This window comes from Poecilia reticulata, chromosome 22 (assembly GCF_904066995.2).
Source record: "Poecilia reticulata chromosome 22, P_reticulata-male-v2, whole genome shotgun sequence".
NCBI classification, from domain to species: Eukaryota; Metazoa; Chordata; class Actinopteri; order Cyprinodontiformes; family Poeciliidae; genus Poecilia; species Poecilia reticulata.
Window position 1 is genome coordinate 10,523,040 of NC_088851.1, and position 19,102 is coordinate 10,542,141.

Below are 19,102 nucleotides of genomic sequence, written 5' to 3' on the forward strand. Positions count from 1 at the left end.
TTAATATAAATTCATTTGTTGGGTTAACATAGTAAGTAGATGGCAAAATGGAGAAAATCGGACCTTTTAATTTGACTCAAATTTTATGATAAGTAATAGCTCCTTTAACAAAATAATTGTTAGTATTTCATTTAGATTTAGAGACTAAGATGGCTGTCAATGAAGGCCGGTTCTGTGTCGACCAAACATTTCTTTCCATTTTAGGATCATTATCCATAGAAAGATCCAACAACACCCTTTTTCAGTTTGCTGGCAGAAGCCACAAGGTTTAAATTTAAATTCTCCTGGTTTTGCATAAAGTTGCTGTGTCTTAAAGGCCTTTTCTGGAATCGGATAACCAAACATCTGATTAGCTTGTTAGTTTTTGCTTGTAGTTGTTACGGAGACCCTTTGCTGCAGTACTCTTATAGTGATCTTTTTTTTTTCTTTTTTTTTTACTTTGCTTGCCATCCTGCTTAACGTGCAAAGTGGCATCTGAAATATGAGTCCTCATCCAACCCAGTTGCCTCTGGATATAAGAAATTGACTTCTGAGTCAAGTTATATTCACACCCCTGGGAAACGGAAAGTCGTGGATTACTAATTAGAATTTCCTTGAAACTCGGATAAACTTGAAAAGTAAAATATGAGTTAAAGGGATTGTTTGGAGGTCAGTGGAGGTTTGTTTTAGGGTGGAGCTAAAACATTTCTATCCCCCCCCACACTGAATAAATGTTGGTGCATTAAAGGCTCTTTTTGATATACAAGATAAGTAGTAACCCTAACAATTGATAGGCAGGGGTGCTAATAAATATGTCCAATGCTGTAGATGTATAAACGCAGTTTAACCAGTTGTTGTGTATTAACATCTCTTGTGTCCCAACAGCGGTCTGCCGAAGCCAGATTTCTCTAATTTGCCGGATCCTTTCGACACCCCAGCCTTCTGCAAGCTCTACAGAGGTATGGATCCCCTCGACTGCTGACGTCTGCACACATCTGGCAGGCTCCGGCTCAGCCTATAAATAAGTGTTGACGACTTGTGAGATTGTTAAAAGAGGCTGACGGCTGATTTAATGATGGCCTGTGAACATATGCGAGCTGTTAACCCGCTCAGCCTTACGGCCTCTGTCTCCCCATTCGCAGTCATTCCCGTTAGAAAAGTCCACGCCCTGACCATCTCCTGGGCTCTTCCCCCTCAGGAGAAACACTACAGGTGAGTCACAGTTCATGACGGACAAAGCTTTCACCTCGTTTTAGAGAAATTGCATCAAACCTATATCTTGTATTTTATTTTATTTATTTCCTTTTTCTTTTTTTTGTGCCTCTTCATGTAAACACAGAATTAGACCAACCCAAACATGCCATGTGTTGCCCCGATTGGAGACGGATTGCATCAGTGTTTCTTTCTTTCTCATTTTCATGTTCTCTTGCTCTTCATTTCAGAGTGAAGCCTCTCCACTACATCTCATGGCTGGTTGGTCATGAGGGCGCAGGAAGCATACTTTCTGTGCTGAGGAAGAAGTGAGTGTTATTGCTTTTGGTCTGTTTGTTTTTGTGCTTAGAGGACACTCCAGATCGCAATTAAAACCTCCTCAATTTGCCGGGTGTACGCGATCCCTTTCTTGCTTCCAGTGAGCGCCGAGCGTTTGAGCCCGATCTTCAAAACCGTACGCGTCGGCACGGTCGCACTTGACAGCGTGATTCATGCGTTTTCATCCTAGGATGTGGCTGCACAAGAGCATTTCAGCCTCTCGCTGTTAAGTGGCAGAGTGATTTGCCAAACCTGGTGAAGTCCCACAATGCCGAGGGCCCTTTCCAATGCTCCCCTTGCCATCTGCACCACTTGGAAAGCTCCTTGATAAAATATTCCTGTTTATTCTGTGCGCGTAGTTCACTTGTTGATAAATGGCGGCAGTGAATTTTGGAGCGCACTCGCTCCGAGTTTCTTGTCAGAGCAAACCCACTGATACAGAAGAGCGGCTGAATTTAAATGAAAAGCCAAGAGGGTGGTTTTGAAATTGGGCAGATGTTGTCCCCCTTGAGTGGAAACGGGGAAACAGTGATGCATCTCAATAAATTCGGAGATCAAGGAAAAGTTCATTTATTTCAAGCATTCAGTTCAAAAAAGTGAAACTCATTATGTTGATTCATTATCCAACGGCTATGTTTCACTTCGAGTCAAAAAGACCTTATTTATCCCGAAAGAAAATAAAATTTTGTCGTGTCATCCAAGCGACTTCAAAGAGTGGTGGATGGTGACGCTGCGGGCAGGAAGGATCTCTGGTAGCAGTCAGTCATGCAGTGAATCTGAAGAACCCTCTGACTGAAGACATGACATGCTAACAGCTAAACTACACGAGCAGCAGAGACAGTATTCCACATTAACTTGTCCTGGATGACACCATCAGTTGCAAGCACTTCTAATCCACCTCATTTGCTTTTGCTGCTCCTATTTTAATTTCTGTCTGACTGCCAGACAGCGACGTTGGAGTCAAGGATATGATGGTTGCCCTTTTTGCTCGATGGGAAGAGATGGTGTCAGCTTCCTTTCTGCTTTTTAATCCTGCCTTGAAATAAATATTTAAAATTGATGAGCATAAATCGGTTGTTTGAACAGCCGCTTGTTCAACAACGGACTTTATATCTTCTGGTCCTTATTGAGTGTCCATGGTCCTGATTGTTTTGGACAAAACTGCACCTCCAACATGACATTTTCCTTTAGTAATAGTGATAGCTATTGGCTGTAGTTATCTTACTTGGAATTACGTGCTTAATAAATCTTTACTATACACAAGTTCTCCTTCTTGAATTGGATTGAACTGAATCCTGCTTCTCAGAGCCGCTCTTTTGTAACTTGTTTTTCCACGGTGTTTGACAGTTTTGTTCACTGCCAGAAAAAAGCAAAGTGTCTTTGAAAGTAAAGCCATAATGTTTTTTTCTCCTTTGTACTTTATTTTGTTTCCAGCTTCTTGAAATGTTGAGGTCATCGTCTCTTCGAGCTGCACTTGAACAATAACCAAGTTTTTTTTTGTTACTTGAAGTGCAGAAGTTGTTTTCCCCATTTTTTACTGCTAATAAAACCCTTCCACACAGGAAGGACGAACGCATAATAGGGTGACACATCAACCGCCTAAATTTTTAGATGTTTTTTTTTTTTTTTCCCCAAGTCTCCTCACCGCTCCTCCAGGAAGGCAGCCAGGAAATGTGAAGTGATATTTCTGTCACTTAACACCCCGCGTACACATTTCAGCACTTAATTTGATTGCTGTCGGATTCCTGTTTGCAGCCTGGCTGTGTGAGCATGTGCCCTGCGTCGTGTGTGTCTTTCTGTAGGTGCTGGGCGCTGGCTTTGTACGGGGGAAACAGTGAAACCGGCTTTGACCAAAACACCACCTACTCCATCTTCTCAGTCTCCATCACCCTCACGAATGAAGGCTTCCAAAACATCTACGAGGTAAAGAAAACTGCCTGTTGCCGCACTTTTTTTTTATTAATAAGGATTATGAGGATATAAAACATTCATCTTCAGTTATTTGCTTTTGTTGTCTGATCATCAGGTTTGTTTCTATGACACCCATATTTAGATGTTCATATGTAAACCAATGAGAGGCTGGGAACACGGCCCTGCAGGCTTGTTTCCTCTTGTTTCCAAAGGTATTCTTGAGGAAGCTGTGTGCGTTGTCAGTTGCCATGACAACTAACTTGTTAACCTCAGTCACAGTGGAGGATTGTTAAGCGAGATGGCTGTTTGCCTCCCTTTCCTACTTAATTGAAAAATGTATCAGGCTGCAAACTTGCAACAATAGCTGCTGTGGAAAAGATAAAATAACCTTGGAAACATTTACTTTCTTACTTTGAATGAGTCGTGTTCTGGATTTTGTGCAGAAGAACTTGGTCTTGCGCGATCAAGGCGACTCCTGCAAATGGTGCGGCCTCACTGAGGCTCTTTTCTTATTTACAGCTCCTAAACTTTCCAGATTTTGTATCGTTGCAACCACAAACTGCATGTTTTTTATCAAACTTTTATGTGACAGACCAACAGAAAGTAGGAAACGGTGATCAGATGGAAGTGGGAGTATGCTCTGCATTTCTGTTTAGTGACACGGAGGTTTTACCTTCCAGCAGGACAACAACCCTAAACATGCATCCAGAACTACAATGGGATAGTTCTTAGAATGGCCCAGTCAATGTTCATGCCTGTATAAAACTGAAAGTATTTGGTAAGACTTGAACATTCATGTTGACAGATTCTCGCTAACCAAATCGGACTGAGATTGAACTCGTTTTAGAAAGAAGCGTAGGCCCCAATTTTAGTCTGTAGATGTATAAAGCTGACCTACCCACAAGACTTTCTGCTGCAATTACAGCTGAAGAAGGATTTTAAAAACGTTGACTTAGCGGTGCTGGATTCAAATACATTGACACCCTTTTCAGTTTTGGATTTTACTTAAAAAAGCACAAAAAATACATTAAAGTTTGCTGTTGGTAAAGCATAGCAGAGTCTATACTTTTCTTCAGTGTCTTGGCATTATTCCTTAGAATATCTGGTAGATTTTTTTTTATGTTCCTTTTTGTTTTTTGCTTTTTTTTGTTGTTTTTTTTTTAAATGTGCCTTTTTGTTGCTGTGTAGAAAGACTCAAGGTGGATGCCAAAACAGCTTTCAGTCATTACATGAAAATGTCAGTGTGCTGCTGCAGTAATGTGTGCCTGACATGCAGTCTGCTTCGCTTTTCCTCTTGTACGTCATCCAGTATGTGAGCTCCAAATGAAACTGATGTTGGCAACAAAAGGGCTCAGTGCAGTTCAGGAAAGTGCCTCCAGCTGCAAGGCTGAATTGGTTTGATGGCTTCATCTTAGCAGTTTTACTGTATGGTTGAACTACAAGATTATATGACTTAACGGTTTAGTTAAACATATTAAAATACCGTAAATTTGAAGCATCACTCAGAACACAAATAAGCACCTCTAGAAGAAAAAAATACAAAACAGTATGTTCTGTTCCACACAATCTCTGAGGTTCTCTTCACACCAGATTGTGGGTGTCTGCAGGACCTCTGACCACTCGTTCCCTGCTAATCACAAAATATTATCCCAAAAACAATTGAAATATGAAATCCTCAAGATCCTAACATCTTCTTCGTACACACCATCTTGCCCAAGATACCACTCAGTGTAGCTTCCTGCAGCTAGATGTTTTTTAAACCTCTGCAGGAATTCATCTGTTATAGTTTTTCTCAGTCTCTGTGGTGCATTTCTCAGAACAGAATTCAAATTTTCAAAACTGCTTTTTCAATCTTCAAATCATTGCCACTTGTGAACATATAAAGGGACAGTTTCATGCCTTTGAGCAGTTTGCAATCGCTTGTGTACATCAAAACAAGCGATTATCTACAATTCTCTGCTTTTCCTACGTTTTCAATTGCTTTTGTCATGTCTGTTGAATAGTCGGAAACTGCACAACATGCAAGCATAATTGCATTGTATTAGTCTTAATATTTCATATTTTAGCATAGACCTCTTCCTTTTTTTCTTATCTGTCCTGAACTGGTTAATTGCTTCCAGATGAATCCTGAGTTTCTCCAACACGGATAAATATGTGAAACATAACATCAACCAGTTCTCTGAAATAGCATCTCATGAACCATCAACTGGCTGGTAAGTATATAGTGGGAAAAAAACACAATGTTACATTTCTGACAATGGAAGGACAAAGATTTGGACGAGTACAAGAACAGGAGGATGAGGAGTTGGAAGGAGAGGCTGAGGTTTCCATCGCTCAAATATCATCAGGATATGATTTTCAGCTCACAACAAGATGCTGGTTGACTTCCTCTCATCCTGCTCCTCTTTCCTCAACCCCTTGGAGGAGTTTTTCACGGCATGGAGATGGAAAGTATAGGAAGACTGCGCTGTAATTCCTGCAGCAACGTTTGTAGTTCTCCTTAAGGACATTGTCCTATGAGTTCACATGTCTACGCTTTCTTCCTTCATGCTCTGCATTGCTGTGTTTTTCTGCATATTACAGTGACATGGTCTTTCAGCAAAGCACAAGAAAAGCGTAGATGTCCAAACTCTTGCCATTGATCCCCCACTAATGTCATTTGCAGTACTTGTTATCAAAACTTTAGCCATAGTTTACAACAGAACATCCCACCAGAGTAACGCTGTTGTATTGACAACATGACTAAGCAATTTGACTGTCCTATCAATCTTCGATGAAACAAGGACTTGTCATTCTGAGACACTGGCATGTTCATTGAGGCAGATATTTACTTTTGAGAGATTATATAAGAAACTGCATTTTGCATGTAATCAGTGTTGTTTAGCTTTTTGTTTGAATTGTTTTGAGAAATGCACCATAGTGACTGATGAACACTGTAGTATAGGAGGTTTCTACTCCGCCATAAGTTTGACTTGAATGCGTTGGGGGATAATAGTTATTTAATATTAGCTGGTTAACTTGCGTTGCACAGCCATGGATAGTTGTGGTACAGCAATACATTACTCTGCTCTGCAGATGAGAGAAGAGACGAAGAACATGGGTAACTCTTGCCCTCCGTGTCAGTTTATTAAAAGACATTAAACTGTTCAAACAGAAAAATGTAACGGAGCAATTGAGCAGTTTTGAAATTGTTTTAAAATATGAATCAAAAACCATCAGTGCCTGCCCAAAGATTCAGAGACTGTTACAAAAAAGTCATTTTTTTAATTGTGCAAAATGTAATGATGACCTCTGTCTGAGATTAACAGTAACATATCGGAGGGAGAGGTTGAAGGATGTCAAGCGCATAAAAATACACAATGATCTTTACTATTCTGCAAACGCATCCTGTGGCAGATCGTCATGGATACATTTTCTATTTTAAAATGTTTTTTCCTTTGCTCTGTTTCTAGACAACTCTTTATACAATACCTAAACCATTCCCTTTTTTAATCCTAAAAAAGTCATCATCCAACATCCTAAGACACAAAAAACAAACATGTTGAGTTAAATCTGATCAATGTAAGAGCTGCTGTGGTAATTCTTGAATTTTAATTCTTCAGCTTTCTTAGAGTTTGCTTTGTAAAACAAAAAAAGCAAAATAAATATATATTATCTGAATTTTTTATGGTTTAGTCACTATTATTAAGCCATTTCACTGTAGATCTTTCTTGTCATTCACATTCTCCATCTTTGCAACAAGGTCAATGCCAGTGACCTTTCTGTATTTCTCTGCTTGTTGCCTGGCAACTGGTGTTGGCCAAGAAAAAGTCTGGTACATAACCCCTGTGTAAACAAGACATAATGTGTTAATTAGAGAGACTGAAGGGTTCCCGGTCGTAAAGATAGTTCAGCCAATCAGCCGCTGGCAATTGCTGCATGCTTAGCAAACTAACAAATAAATGGTGTCCATCTCTGTTTTTAAGACGGAGTCGGAGCGGTCCTGCAAAATAAGTTAAATTAAGAAGACTTATAAATATTTTCCATGTTAGACAGTCTTTTTTTTTTTTTCTCGGGTATGAAACATCCCCGACTAAATCACATTAATATCCCACTCATATTCCTTCTGTGATAGTTGCTGTCATAATGTTAGTCGAAGAGAAGAGAAGCTGAGTCTTGATCACCCTTAAAAATACTCAAATATTTGAGTGAGGGTCTGGTCCATTTAGGATCAATTTGTATGTTATGAACTTTATTTATGAACTATGTTTATTCAACAACTAATTACTGTGCATAGTGTTTTATGACAAAATTTAAGATTAAAAACCAGTCAACAAAAGTTAATTAAACAAGCAGCTTATAAAAATCAAAATAATTGGACAACAAAAAAAACCCTTCAAAGCTACACAAACCTAAACATAACTTTCATCTACGTGACAATAAATAGTTAAAACCTTTTTAGCAGTTGAAAACGAATAAAAAATATGAATTTCCCCCAAATATTTACTTAAATTCACCATGATGGATCTGGCGAAATAACCGTGTCCCCAGAGTGAGCCTTTATGTTTCTAATTAAAAGATGGAAACATAAACGATGTCAACATTTGTCGACGTGAACAAAATGATTAAAATCAATATTGATGGTGAGTTAAGTGAGTTTGGAGAAGACTCTGGAAAACATTTATTTTCAGATCAGTTTGGAGAAATAATTAAATATATTGGAAGGGAAATTAATACTTTCTTTAGACTGTTTTCATATGTCAAAAAGCAGAGATTTGGATCACAATCCTTTTGATCAAAAGAGTTTAATATTCTAAGGAGCGACATAATGCCACCGCAATCTCGCACACTGCACCTGGTGCTTTTTTTTTAAGAGGTTCCTGCTTCTTCCCTTTTATCTCCTTCTCCTGTCCCTCTGCATCCGTCTCTTCATCCTCACTCCTTTGCCAACTTCTTCTCCAGTCCCTCTTGTGCAACTTCACGACCACAGCTGACGCCTTCATCGTCAACCACGATAACCACTACAGCATTTTAGCAAAGAATTCATTATTTCTCTTTTTCCTAAAATCTCTTCTTTTGTTGTAATAATGAAGATATTTTTACTACTACCTGATGAGTTTATCGACTTTGACGCTTTAAGTGGTGCAACATGATCAAAGCTGCACCTTCTATCATTCAAATTAAAAGTTGTAAAAAATCTTTTCTTTTTGTACTTAAAAAGAAATTTGGGTTAATCACGTTCCCTCTTGCACTGTGCTTGAAGTTTCCTTCATTTTTACTTTTCAAATTAGCAACCTCGCTTTCATCACAGTAAAGGTTAAGTGAGGTGAAATTATATCACTTTTACACAAAAATGACTTGCCAGTAATATTAGCAATCTGTAGTTCTACGTGTGCAATCATGTAGAAAATGTCAGCTTTTCTTTAAAAAGCAACTTTTAACATGACACTCTATGAAACTTTTTTTTTATCGCAAATGATTACTGTCTTACTGTTTTATAAATTTATCATACAGCTGACATGCAATGTAAGCTGATTAATTACTTATTATTTATAACCAAGATAGTTTCTGCTGCTAATAGGATACAAATGTATTCTTTTAACAGAGCCTCTCTTTAAAAATCCTGAGGTTTCCGTTTAATCTCTGATATCCTTGTCTGTGTTTTTTGCAGGTCACTGATCTGGTGTTCCAGTATCTGAAGATGCTGCAGAAACTCGGACCACGGCAAAGGTACCAACACACTCAGATTCACATACTGACACAAAGTAGCAACAAAAACGTCTTCTAAAAACAAATTAATTTTTTTTTTTTTTTCCTAAAACTGTATTTTCTGCATTTTATGACTTAGCGACAGTATTTAATGTGTTTGCCTTGCTGACTGCTCGTGTGTCTGTTTGTTGTTTTTTGTTTTAACCTGCTTACTTGAGGCACATGTTGTGATGTCTGAGGTTTTCTTTCGAATGAATAAAAGTTAGAACTTTGATTATTTTTCTCGATGCCTTCAGAATATACGAAGAGATCCAGAGGATAGAAGCAAATGAGTTTCACTACCAGGAACAGGTAAGGATATTAACACAAATAGCTGAGGCTAGAAATATTGTGTTGTATGAGGGGAGAAAAAAAAAAAATCCTGTTTGCTTTCCTCCTTGTCAGATTGACCCCATAGAGAACGTAGAGGACATTTGTGAATGCATGCAGTTGTTCCCGAAGGAGGACTTCCTGACAGGAGATCATCTTATGTTTGAGTACAACCCTGAAGTAAGTAGCTCAGTCGTTCTGGGATTTACATTCCGAAAGGCAGCATTTCTCTTTTTAGACAAAGGTGTTAATGAAACAGGTCACGCAGATGTAAAAAAAAAAAAAAAGTCTGGGTTTTGTACAATAATGAATTTGCGGCTTACGTCTTTCTGTATCAGAAACAAGCTGTTGGAGTTGTGCACCTGTCTTGTGTTATGGATGGGAGCTACGATCTAATTCTGGCTCTTCATTTTGTCTGCAGCCTCAGTCACTGTGATATGCAGAATGCTTCTCGCAGTCGCTGCCTTGTAGAAAGGATTCATTCTCCTTCAGCTTTTTTTTATTTTTTTGCGTTTTGTCAAATTACAGAACCAAACTTCAAAGCGCTTCACTCTATTGTGCAAATAAATCTGAAAAGTGTGACATGCATTTGCATTCAGCTCCACCCCGAGTCGGTACTTTATAGAATCACCTCTCACTGCCGTCTCTGCCAGCTTGTAAAAACAGCAATTTTTCAAGTTTTGTTGGTTACCAGTTTGATCTGGGCTTTGACTGGGCCAAATTTACTACACCAATGTGCTTTAATATAACCTGTTTTTTTAGTAGCTCTGTCTATAAAGTTTGGATTGTTGGTCTGCTTGAAAGACCCTCGTACCCGATAATTACCTGTATCTGCTGAACAGAAAGCATCACCGCAGCATGATGCTGCCACTACTGTGTGTCACATTGGATGGTGTGTTTAAAGGTGCTGTGAAATGTAGGTTTTTCCAGTCAGAACATTCTGCTTGAATTAACATCAATACAGTATAGAGCTGATCTGTCGATTATTTTTTTTCAATTAAGCAATAACTAAACAGCAAAACGTTTTTTTTCTTTCTTTTTTTTTTTTTTTTACAGAATTTGAACCACATGACGCTAAAGCTGTCATTTACATATTTACAAGTTTTTTTTTAATCTTAATTGCAAAATGTTTATATCTTTTGTGCAGTTTTAGCTTAATTACTGCCCTGAGTGTTTTCTTTCAGCTAGTAGCCTGTGTTTGACTCTTTATACTCCTATTAACAATTCATCAATTACTAAATTAGTTGATGTTTATTTCAATTATCGCTCTATCATGATGAATCCAATTAATCCTCCCAACATAGTCTCCCCTGTACTTTTAATCTTTTCTGAGTTACAATAGACTTCTTGGTTGTTGCTTTTCTCCTTTCCTCTAATAAATGTTCATGCCTGACCCGTCAGTGTAGATAGATGTTACCTGACAGTGTTTGAAAGTTCAAGAGGGTATGTAGTACTTTTTTTTTTTTTTTTTTGCGAAACACTGAAAATAAATCGTTTAGGGAGCTGCTGTGACATGTGCTACAAACTGAGCTTGTTTTCTTTGTGTGTTCAGGTGATCAGTGCAGCTCTTTCTCTGCTAACCCCAGAGAAGGCTAACCTGATGCTGCTGTCACCAGAACACGAAGGCCAGTGTCCCCTCCGGGAGAAGTGGTTTGGCACACAGTACAGTGTGGAGGGTATGTGTGTGTGTGTGTGTGTGTTGTTTGTTACATTTTAATAGTGAAGCTGAAGAAAAAAAAAAAACTGATGCTGCTCGGTGTGACCCGTAGCCCATATAGTGGTGGGAAAAGCCAGCGCGACAAAGTCAGAACATTTTAATTAAAAAGTGTACAGAAGTAGGCGTTAGTGCCTCAGGTTTGCTACTATAAAGCGATTAAATAAATTAGCTTTATGCATTTACGGCGAAGTTTTCTTGCGCGCTGACGAATGTGTGAACTTCATGCAGACATTGAGAAGAAGTGGACGGAGCGATGGAGTGGAAACATGGAGCCAAACGGTGACCTCCACCTTCCTGCAGCGAACGAGTTCATCGGTGGGTAAATAAGCGCCTCTAAACCCAACAGAGTGAGAAAGTGCCCAGTTGCGTGCTACATAGCAAAGGGTCAGGAGTAAACAAGATTGTGTGTTTGCTCTGTATTCACCCATCCAGTAAATACAGTCATTACTGCAGTTTGTCAGGAGGCTTTTTCATGTGTGACTCAATTGTTAGAAGAGTTGGAATTCAAGCTAAAAGTCGTGAGCTCCCAAAGCAGAACAATTGATCTTTGTAGCTTTTCGGTGGACGCAGTGAGCTTGTTTATTTCGCTTTACTCTTTTTTTCTTTTTTTGAGCTCTTTGCTGTGAAGTTGTTTGATTGTTCTGTGTTTGAATGGTGGATTGATGTGAGTTTTGGCTGCCCTTTGTTATAAGACAGAGGAAGGTAAAAATTTGCTCTGCTGTTAGATGTGATTGGACTTATCACCCTGAATGTCTGAATGATTTTTAGGTCCAGACCCCTGTAGAGGAGGAGAAACTTTCAAGGACCCAAACTTAGCAAATTCTCGGGGAAATGGGGTGGAGAAATCAAAATCTGCATTTTTTTTATTTTATTTTTTTTACATTTTCTTAACTTTGTTTTGTTTTCCTTTTATTTAGGTGTTTCACACCTGTAAAAATCATTCTCCCAAAACAACCTGGAAGCAGACATTTCTCAAATTAACTTTGCAGAGTGTTTTAATTCAGTAATTTCTCTGATTTGGAATAGATTTTTTCCCCTCTTATCTTCTATGATAGAATTAGCATGAAATGAAAGATTTTAATAGGACTTCCAATGGGTGAACTTTGGGCAAAAACTTTTTCTCCGCACTGTACATCACATTTTCTTAACTCTGACACACCGAATGCATAACCACGCTAAGGATCTCATACAGAGACGGGCCTATTGAGAGTCACTTTCAACAAAAGTTTCAATCTCAAGACCCAGGTGGTGCCAGTTTAGTTAGTCGAACATTTCCAGCAGCTCCCTTTGGGGCCAAAGGGACTTTATTGCATTTGAAAATTTGCACCGCATGCCGTCACCACTCTTTGACAGGTAAGAGTGGTACTTTACCTCCTTTGACTCGACATGAGAGCTGCTGGTGGTGAAGCTCACCTGATTTTTACCCTCGGCGTGAGATAATAAAAGCAGCTCAGGTTTCTACGCAAGCCTAAAATCGACTGATAAAATACATACACGCAAAGGTTTTTCACACATTCGCTTAATTTTTGAGAGACTGCACTGACCGAGCCGAGGACGAGATGTCAACATAATTTATTTCATTTACCTAAACATGAGGATCTCTCTCTCTGCAGCCTGCTTCTAATATTGGGGCGAAATTTCAGTCACTGGAGGGAAACTTGTTTTTCCTCATTTCGCTCAACTCATGACCCGACTTGCTTCACCTTACTCAGGATTTGAGTTGGTTCTGAGTGGGAAGGTGGACGAACTTTCTGTGTGCCTTTCTTTAGCCACCGACTTCACCCTGAAGCCCTCTGACTGCCCGGACACAGACTTCCCCGTCCGGATAGCCACCAGCAACGAGGGCTGCCTCTGGTACAAGAAGGACAACAAATTCAAAATCCCCAAAGGTGTGTGCAAACCTGCACTGTTTCTCTTTGTGGCATCGCGCCAAATGCTTCCATAGATACATTTAATATCGGCAGAGACGTGCTGAGACTTGTTTTACCCTCTCTCCTCCTGCAGCCTACATCAGATTCCACCTAATCTCCCCCATAATCCAAAAGTCCGCAAAGAAGTAAGTTCAAGCTCAGATGTGAGTTTGGAACAGTAACGTCTGAGTCCTGCTTTAACCTACTTTATCACCTGTCAGCCTCTAGTTACTCTTAATATTTACTTTAACCCCTCCACAGATTCAGTTTTGTTTATCCTCCTGGCCTTGCTTTGTTCTTACCTTTGCTTCATACTTATCTTTTTTCTTTCGTGTTCAGATTTTTTTTCACCTTTTGATGTTTTTATTTTCTCCCTTTCTTCATCTTGTCGACCTCCAGCATAGTCTTGTTTGATCTGATGGTCAACATCCTGGGCCACAACTTGGCCAAGCCGGCCTACGAGGCTGAAGTGGCGCAGCTGGATCACAAGCTGGTGGCGGGCGAGCACGGCCTGATATTCAAAGTGAAGGGATTCAACCACAAGCTGCCTGTGAGTGAACTCGCCCATCAGTACACGGCACAAACTTCAATGTACTTTTAAGATGAAGGTAAAAAAAAACTAAATGAAATATGGTAAGTGCGGTGTGCCTTTTTGTTCTGCTCCCCTGAGGCGGAGCAGAAACATTTTTAACTCTGTTGGAGCATAACTACCAGCTTTACACATTTATAGCCTGAAATGACTTTTGATGAAGCACTAACTTCACAGATTGGTTGAACCCCATCGGTAAAGAGCAGTTTTTAAGTTTAGCTCCAGATTTCCAGTTTCACTCAATTTTTTACTTTGACTAGGCCTTTCTAAAACCAGAATTCACATTCTTTTAAGATTCTTTTTTTAGCCTCTGCAGGCTCTGTCCTTCTTCCCAAAAGTTCCCATCAACTCCCTTGTCCCTGCTGAAGAATAACATCCCCACAGCATCATGCTGCCACCACCAAAAAGTTTAGTTTTGATCTCATAGGACTGAAGCATTTTATTCCACAAATTTCCACAGAAACTTTGCCTTTAATAACACAAAGTTACCTAATTTTTAAAGTGTAATCAGTAATACTTTTATAACAAATTTATATCAGTAATGATTTCTTGGTTAGTGTCAAATTGTCATAACAAAGACATTTTGAATAATGTCAACTTTGTATTAAAAGTGTCATAATTTACAGAATGACGCTTTATGACAACAGTCATAAGTATTCATGTTCATGACAGGTGTTTATGACAGTGTCATGTCAGTCTTATTCACCCCCTTTCAAATAAAGTGTTACCTAAAGGATTATTGTGATATTTTGTGGTTCGATTGTAATCACAATAAAAGTGACGACACAAACTGTTTGACTTGTTTAGGTAACTGTTTGACTGTGACTGCATGATGCAGTAAGAATAACCCCCAGAAACACAAATGCTGCTCTTGAAGCACATTCTGATTAGTAATGTGCTTCGTTAGGACACCGTCACATAAAAAGTGTGATTTGTATCAATAACATGCACATAGTAATTGCATTTAACAATGTTTCCAATTATTGATCCTCTCATTGAACAAATAATAAAAATGGTAATCCCGACAATATAGACATTTTCCTAAAACGTTATTTGGAATTTATCACAATAAATGAAATCCTTATCATAATAAGAAATGTATCACGATAAGCGATACGATAAATGCTCACCCCCAGTTAATTTCACTTACAAACCCAATGAATACATTACAGTTTGTACAGTGTGCATCCCTGACAACCCAGATGGATTGTGGGAAAATCTCTCAGCCTCACTCTCTCTGACCACGTGTCTCTCCGCAGTTGCTATTTCACCTGATTGTCGACCACTTGGCTGATTTTTCTGCCTCCGATGATGTCTTCAGCATGTTCGCCGAGCAGCTGAAAAAAACCTACTTCAACATCCTCATTAAACCCGAAAAACTCGGCAAGTACGTTATGTACCCTCAGTTCTCTCTGCTTCCCCCCCGATATGAATCATCACAAAGTCTGCGTTGCCTTCTAGTGGTGAAACGTGCGACAGCCCTGAATAGAAAAGCCCTCCACATCTGACTCACCCTTTTAAATTCTCTGACTCGCCAGTGCTTCCTCTCTGCTCCTCCCAGGGATGTGCGTTTGCTGATCTTGGAGCACTCTCGCTGGTCCATGGTGGAGAAGTACCAGGCTCTGACGGCCGGTCTGACCTGCAAAGAGCTGCTGGAGTTCAGCCGCAGCTTCAAGACCGAGCTGTTTGCCGAGGGGCTGGTGCAGGGGAACGTCAGTAGGGCTGTGAGTCCATAGAGAAACTGCCTGACACTGCTATCGACTGACTTAAATGAATCTGCTGATGTTCACTTTAGCTGAGTTGAAATCGTATTGGACGTCTCCGTCTTTGTTTTGCTGAGTCGGTCTTATCATTACTCCTTATTGCGTTTCCTCCACAGGAATCGGTGGAGTTCCTGAAGTACGTCACTGAGTAAGTTCAGCTCCTGCTCTTCTTAATTGGCCTCCTAAGCAAAACACCAATAGCGTGAAATCAGATAGATTTGATTGCAGCCTCTCTATGCCTCACCTCTTTATCTATTTCACTTGCTCTGCATTTTCCTGGCTGACCACCTTTTTACCCGTTGTTATCCTCCTCACAGTAAGCTGCAGTTCTCCAAGCTGCCAGCAGAGGTGCCGGTGATGTTCAGAGTGGTGGAGCTTCCTCAAAAGCATCACATCTGCAAAGTCAAGTCCTTAAACAAAGGGGACGCCAACTCTGAGGTCACCGTTTACTACCAGGTAACAAGTCAAATCACAGGGTAAAAAATTCTTAAATTCATACAATTAAGGCCTTAAAATGTCTTAAATGTATTTTTAAAAAATGCCTTAAATACAGTGTAGGTTTTTCTAATGGGACTTTTGTGTCAAGAAAAAGTTTGAGTTGTGTGCAGACATCATCACTCGCTGCACCCTGTGTTTCAAGACGGTTCAGGTTGTCAGTGACAAGCAGCCAATACCTGCTATTTAGCTAGCGTTTTGCGTCTGTCATCCAAAAAATGCAAAAACAAACAAAAAACTTGAGAACAAAAAATCCGTAGGAATTTCACAATCCCTCCCTGGAAAAAAAGCATTTTTGATAGAGGTCTTAAAAACTTTATTCATAGTGGCCTTAAAAGGTTTTAAATTTAAATTAGTGAAACCCCCAGGAACCCTGGATCAGTAATTTCTCTAAAACATCCAGCATTTGTTTTTGTTTTTTTGCGTTCATTATCCTTTTATTGCACTTTTCTTCCAGTCTGGGCTCAAGGCTTTAAGGCAGCACACTCTGATGGAGCTGCTGGTGGTACGTGTTTAATCTCATCAGCCCTGGTGCTCGCCCCCTTGGGTACTGACTGAGTTGTTGTTTTTCAGATGCACATGGAGGAGCCCTGTTTTGATTTCCTCAGGACTAAAGAGACTCTGGGGTGAGTTTCAGCTGCAGGTTCAAAACATTTGCATGATTTGCAGCCGATTTGCCATTCTCCCTATTTTCCTTTCTATCCAGTAATAACACAAACATAACTGCTCCACTATATGTAAAAATAAATTACAATAATCCTTGTAATAAGTTGCAACTGATTGTGCCAAATTTCTGTTATAGATGAAAGAAACAAAGATATGATCTTTGTACTCCATATCTACATCTCCTAACATGTAGCTCCATGTACTTATTCTGAGCAATCCAAAAATTACAAAAGTACAATATTATTATATTTTATTTGCCATGTTTGTTCACACATACAGGGAGTTTGACTCGGTCCCACTTTGCTCTCAATGAAGACTTGTTAAGTATAGATATTTAATAAGGGAAATAAGTTATATATTTTTTAAAGTGTATATACTCCATCCATCCATTTTCTAACACCCTTGTCTCTTACTGTGGTTGGGAGGTGCTGGTGTCTCTCTACAGCTAACGTTCCAGGCGAGAGGCGGGGTCACCCTGGACAGGTCACCAGTCTGTCGCAGGGCAGCACACAGACAACCATGCTCACACACACTCGCGCCTAGGGAGACTTTAGAGAGATCTATTAACCTGACAGTCATGTTTTTGGACTGTGGGAGGAAGCCAGAGTACCCGGAGAAAACCCACGCATGCACAGGGAGAACATGCGAACTCCTTGCAGAAAAACCGCAGGCTAGGAATCGAACCCAGAACCTTCTTGCTGCAAGGCAACAGCTCTACCAACTGCGCCACTGTGCAGCCCAAGTGTATATACTGTGCAGTGTTTTTACACTGAATAGTGTAAAAGAAGAAGAAGAAAAGATTGAATTAGGGGAGATATGCTTGGTATTGATTTACTATCCACTCAGTCGAGTCCATCCTTGTTTCTTGTGCAACTTTTTCCTACACAATTTTTCCTTCCATTGAATTTTCCATCCAATAGATTCTTTGAACAACCTGTTTTTTTAAATTAATTTATTTATTTTTTCAACATTACTCATTTGTGACTTTTACAACTTGTCACTGCTGGACATCTGTAAAATCGGGAGGTTTTTCAAATGGTTATATGTGGGGAGGGGTAAATCTAAATAGTAATAGTAAAAAATTGGACTTTGAAGTTTCATTATGTTTAGGTCATAATTATCAAAGTTTCCCGAATGAAAACTAAAAATATATGTGTGTGATGAAAAGGTTTCATAAACGAGTCTCACTTTTTTTTTTTTTTTCAGTTGCTGAATTTAATAATCTTTTCAAGGATATTCTTCTTTATTGGGATGAACCTTTACATCAGGTTCTGGTTTTTTATGAGGAAGTAAAACTTGGCTTGTGGGAGCCGTTAAGGAGCCAGCAAATCTGTCTGTATCTGCACATCCCATTTCTTTGTGTTTTCCTCTTGTATACAAAAGAAGCCAGTAATGTGTTTATACCTGTGCTAAGTGCTGCTGTAATGCCAGAATGATGTTTTTCATAAATTTAAAGACTTTTCATGCCTGGATTTGTGCAAGACTTTGAAGCAATCAAATTTCACTCTCCCCCGCCCCCGAAACCATTTTTCTCTCCAAATCCTACCCGCTGTCTTTTGTTTCTCCCTCTACAGTTACCATGTCTCCCCTACCTGCAGAAACACCTCTGGTGTTCTGGGTTTCTCTATCACCGTGGAAACACAGGCGACTAAATTCAAGTGAGTCCGCAGCACAATTTTTACCCTTTAAAGATCCGATCTATCTTAACCACTTTCTCCCGGATCCGGGATATGATATATCTGACTGTTCACCCATTCCCCAGCTACAATTTATCTGTGTGGCGCTGGAAATGGAGGGAGTGGAGCTGATAAATGACTAACGGGATCAAATTCAACCCACAGCCTCTAATATCTCCCCGCTCTCATCTCTCCCCCAGCTCCGAGTTGGTGGAGTTAAAGATTGAGGAGTTCTTGGCTTCGTACGGGAAGGAGCTCGGTGATTTGACTGAGGAGGCCTTCAGCACCCAGGTCTGTGTGCGTGTGTGTGTATTATTGGAGCTTCTGCTGCTCATAAAGAAGCTAAAAGTTACAAAAAGTTTAACTGGAGTAACTTTTGTGGCGCGGTGGCTGCACGTCTTATTCATCTAGATGTCATATGTTTGCGAGAACCAGCATGCGGTGTGTGTTCTCCGTGCAGGTGACCGCATTAGTGCAGCTGAAGGAGTGTGAGGACACACACCTTGGGGAGGAGGTGAACAGGAACTGGCAAGAGGTGTTGACGCAGCAGTATGTGTTTGACCGGCTCAACAAGGAGGTGAGGGGGAAGCTAATCCTTTAACACGCTGTTATTTTCTCTGAGGTCTTCATCTGCTCTGTCATCTACAATTATCATGTCTGTTGATAAAATCTCTCCAGTCTGCACCCACCGATTCTGATCCGTTCAGGATTTCTGAACCTTTGGTGCCACCTAGTGAACCAGCTCCCATTTCTTCCAGTTCTTAGGCAGGTTATTGTCATTAAGTTCACATCAACACTTTTTGTGCGCC

At 39.9% G+C, this 19,102-nt stretch overlaps 1 protein-coding gene across 4 annotated transcripts in view; it reads left to right on the forward strand.

Moving 5' to 3' along the window:
* The window catches only part of nrd1a (nardilysin a (N-arginine dibasic convertase)), a 37,548-nt gene that overhangs the window by 12,958 nt on the left and 5,488 nt on the right, over positions 1 to 19,102 (forward strand). For all 4 annotated transcript variants that reach the window (XM_081603534.1, XM_008399286.3, XM_008399289.3 and 1 more), the window contains 21 exons: positions 865 to 938; positions 1,122 to 1,191; positions 1,422 to 1,499; positions 3,312 to 3,432; positions 9,071 to 9,129; positions 9,405 to 9,459; positions 9,553 to 9,657; positions 11,030 to 11,153; positions 11,423 to 11,509; positions 12,964 to 13,083; positions 13,199 to 13,250; positions 13,504 to 13,654; positions 14,953 to 15,080; positions 15,255 to 15,417; positions 15,573 to 15,604; positions 15,774 to 15,912; positions 16,409 to 16,456; positions 16,525 to 16,577; positions 18,192 to 18,275; positions 18,494 to 18,584; positions 18,754 to 18,870. In XM_081603534.1, the coding sequence (XP_081459660.1) occupies positions 865 to 938; positions 1,122 to 1,191; positions 1,422 to 1,499; positions 3,312 to 3,432; positions 9,071 to 9,129; positions 9,405 to 9,459; positions 9,553 to 9,657; positions 11,030 to 11,153; positions 11,423 to 11,509; positions 12,964 to 13,083; positions 13,199 to 13,250; positions 13,504 to 13,654; positions 14,953 to 15,080; positions 15,255 to 15,417; positions 15,573 to 15,604; positions 15,774 to 15,912; positions 16,409 to 16,456; positions 16,525 to 16,577; positions 18,192 to 18,275; positions 18,494 to 18,584; positions 18,754 to 18,870 (1,951 nt within the window). The remainder of the gene's footprint in view (positions 1 to 864; positions 939 to 1,121; positions 1,192 to 1,421; positions 1,500 to 3,311; positions 3,433 to 9,070; positions 9,130 to 9,404; positions 9,460 to 9,552; positions 9,658 to 11,029; positions 11,154 to 11,422; positions 11,510 to 12,963; positions 13,084 to 13,198; positions 13,251 to 13,503; positions 13,655 to 14,952; positions 15,081 to 15,254; positions 15,418 to 15,572; positions 15,605 to 15,773; positions 15,913 to 16,408; positions 16,457 to 16,524; positions 16,578 to 18,191; positions 18,276 to 18,493; positions 18,585 to 18,753; positions 18,871 to 19,102) is intronic.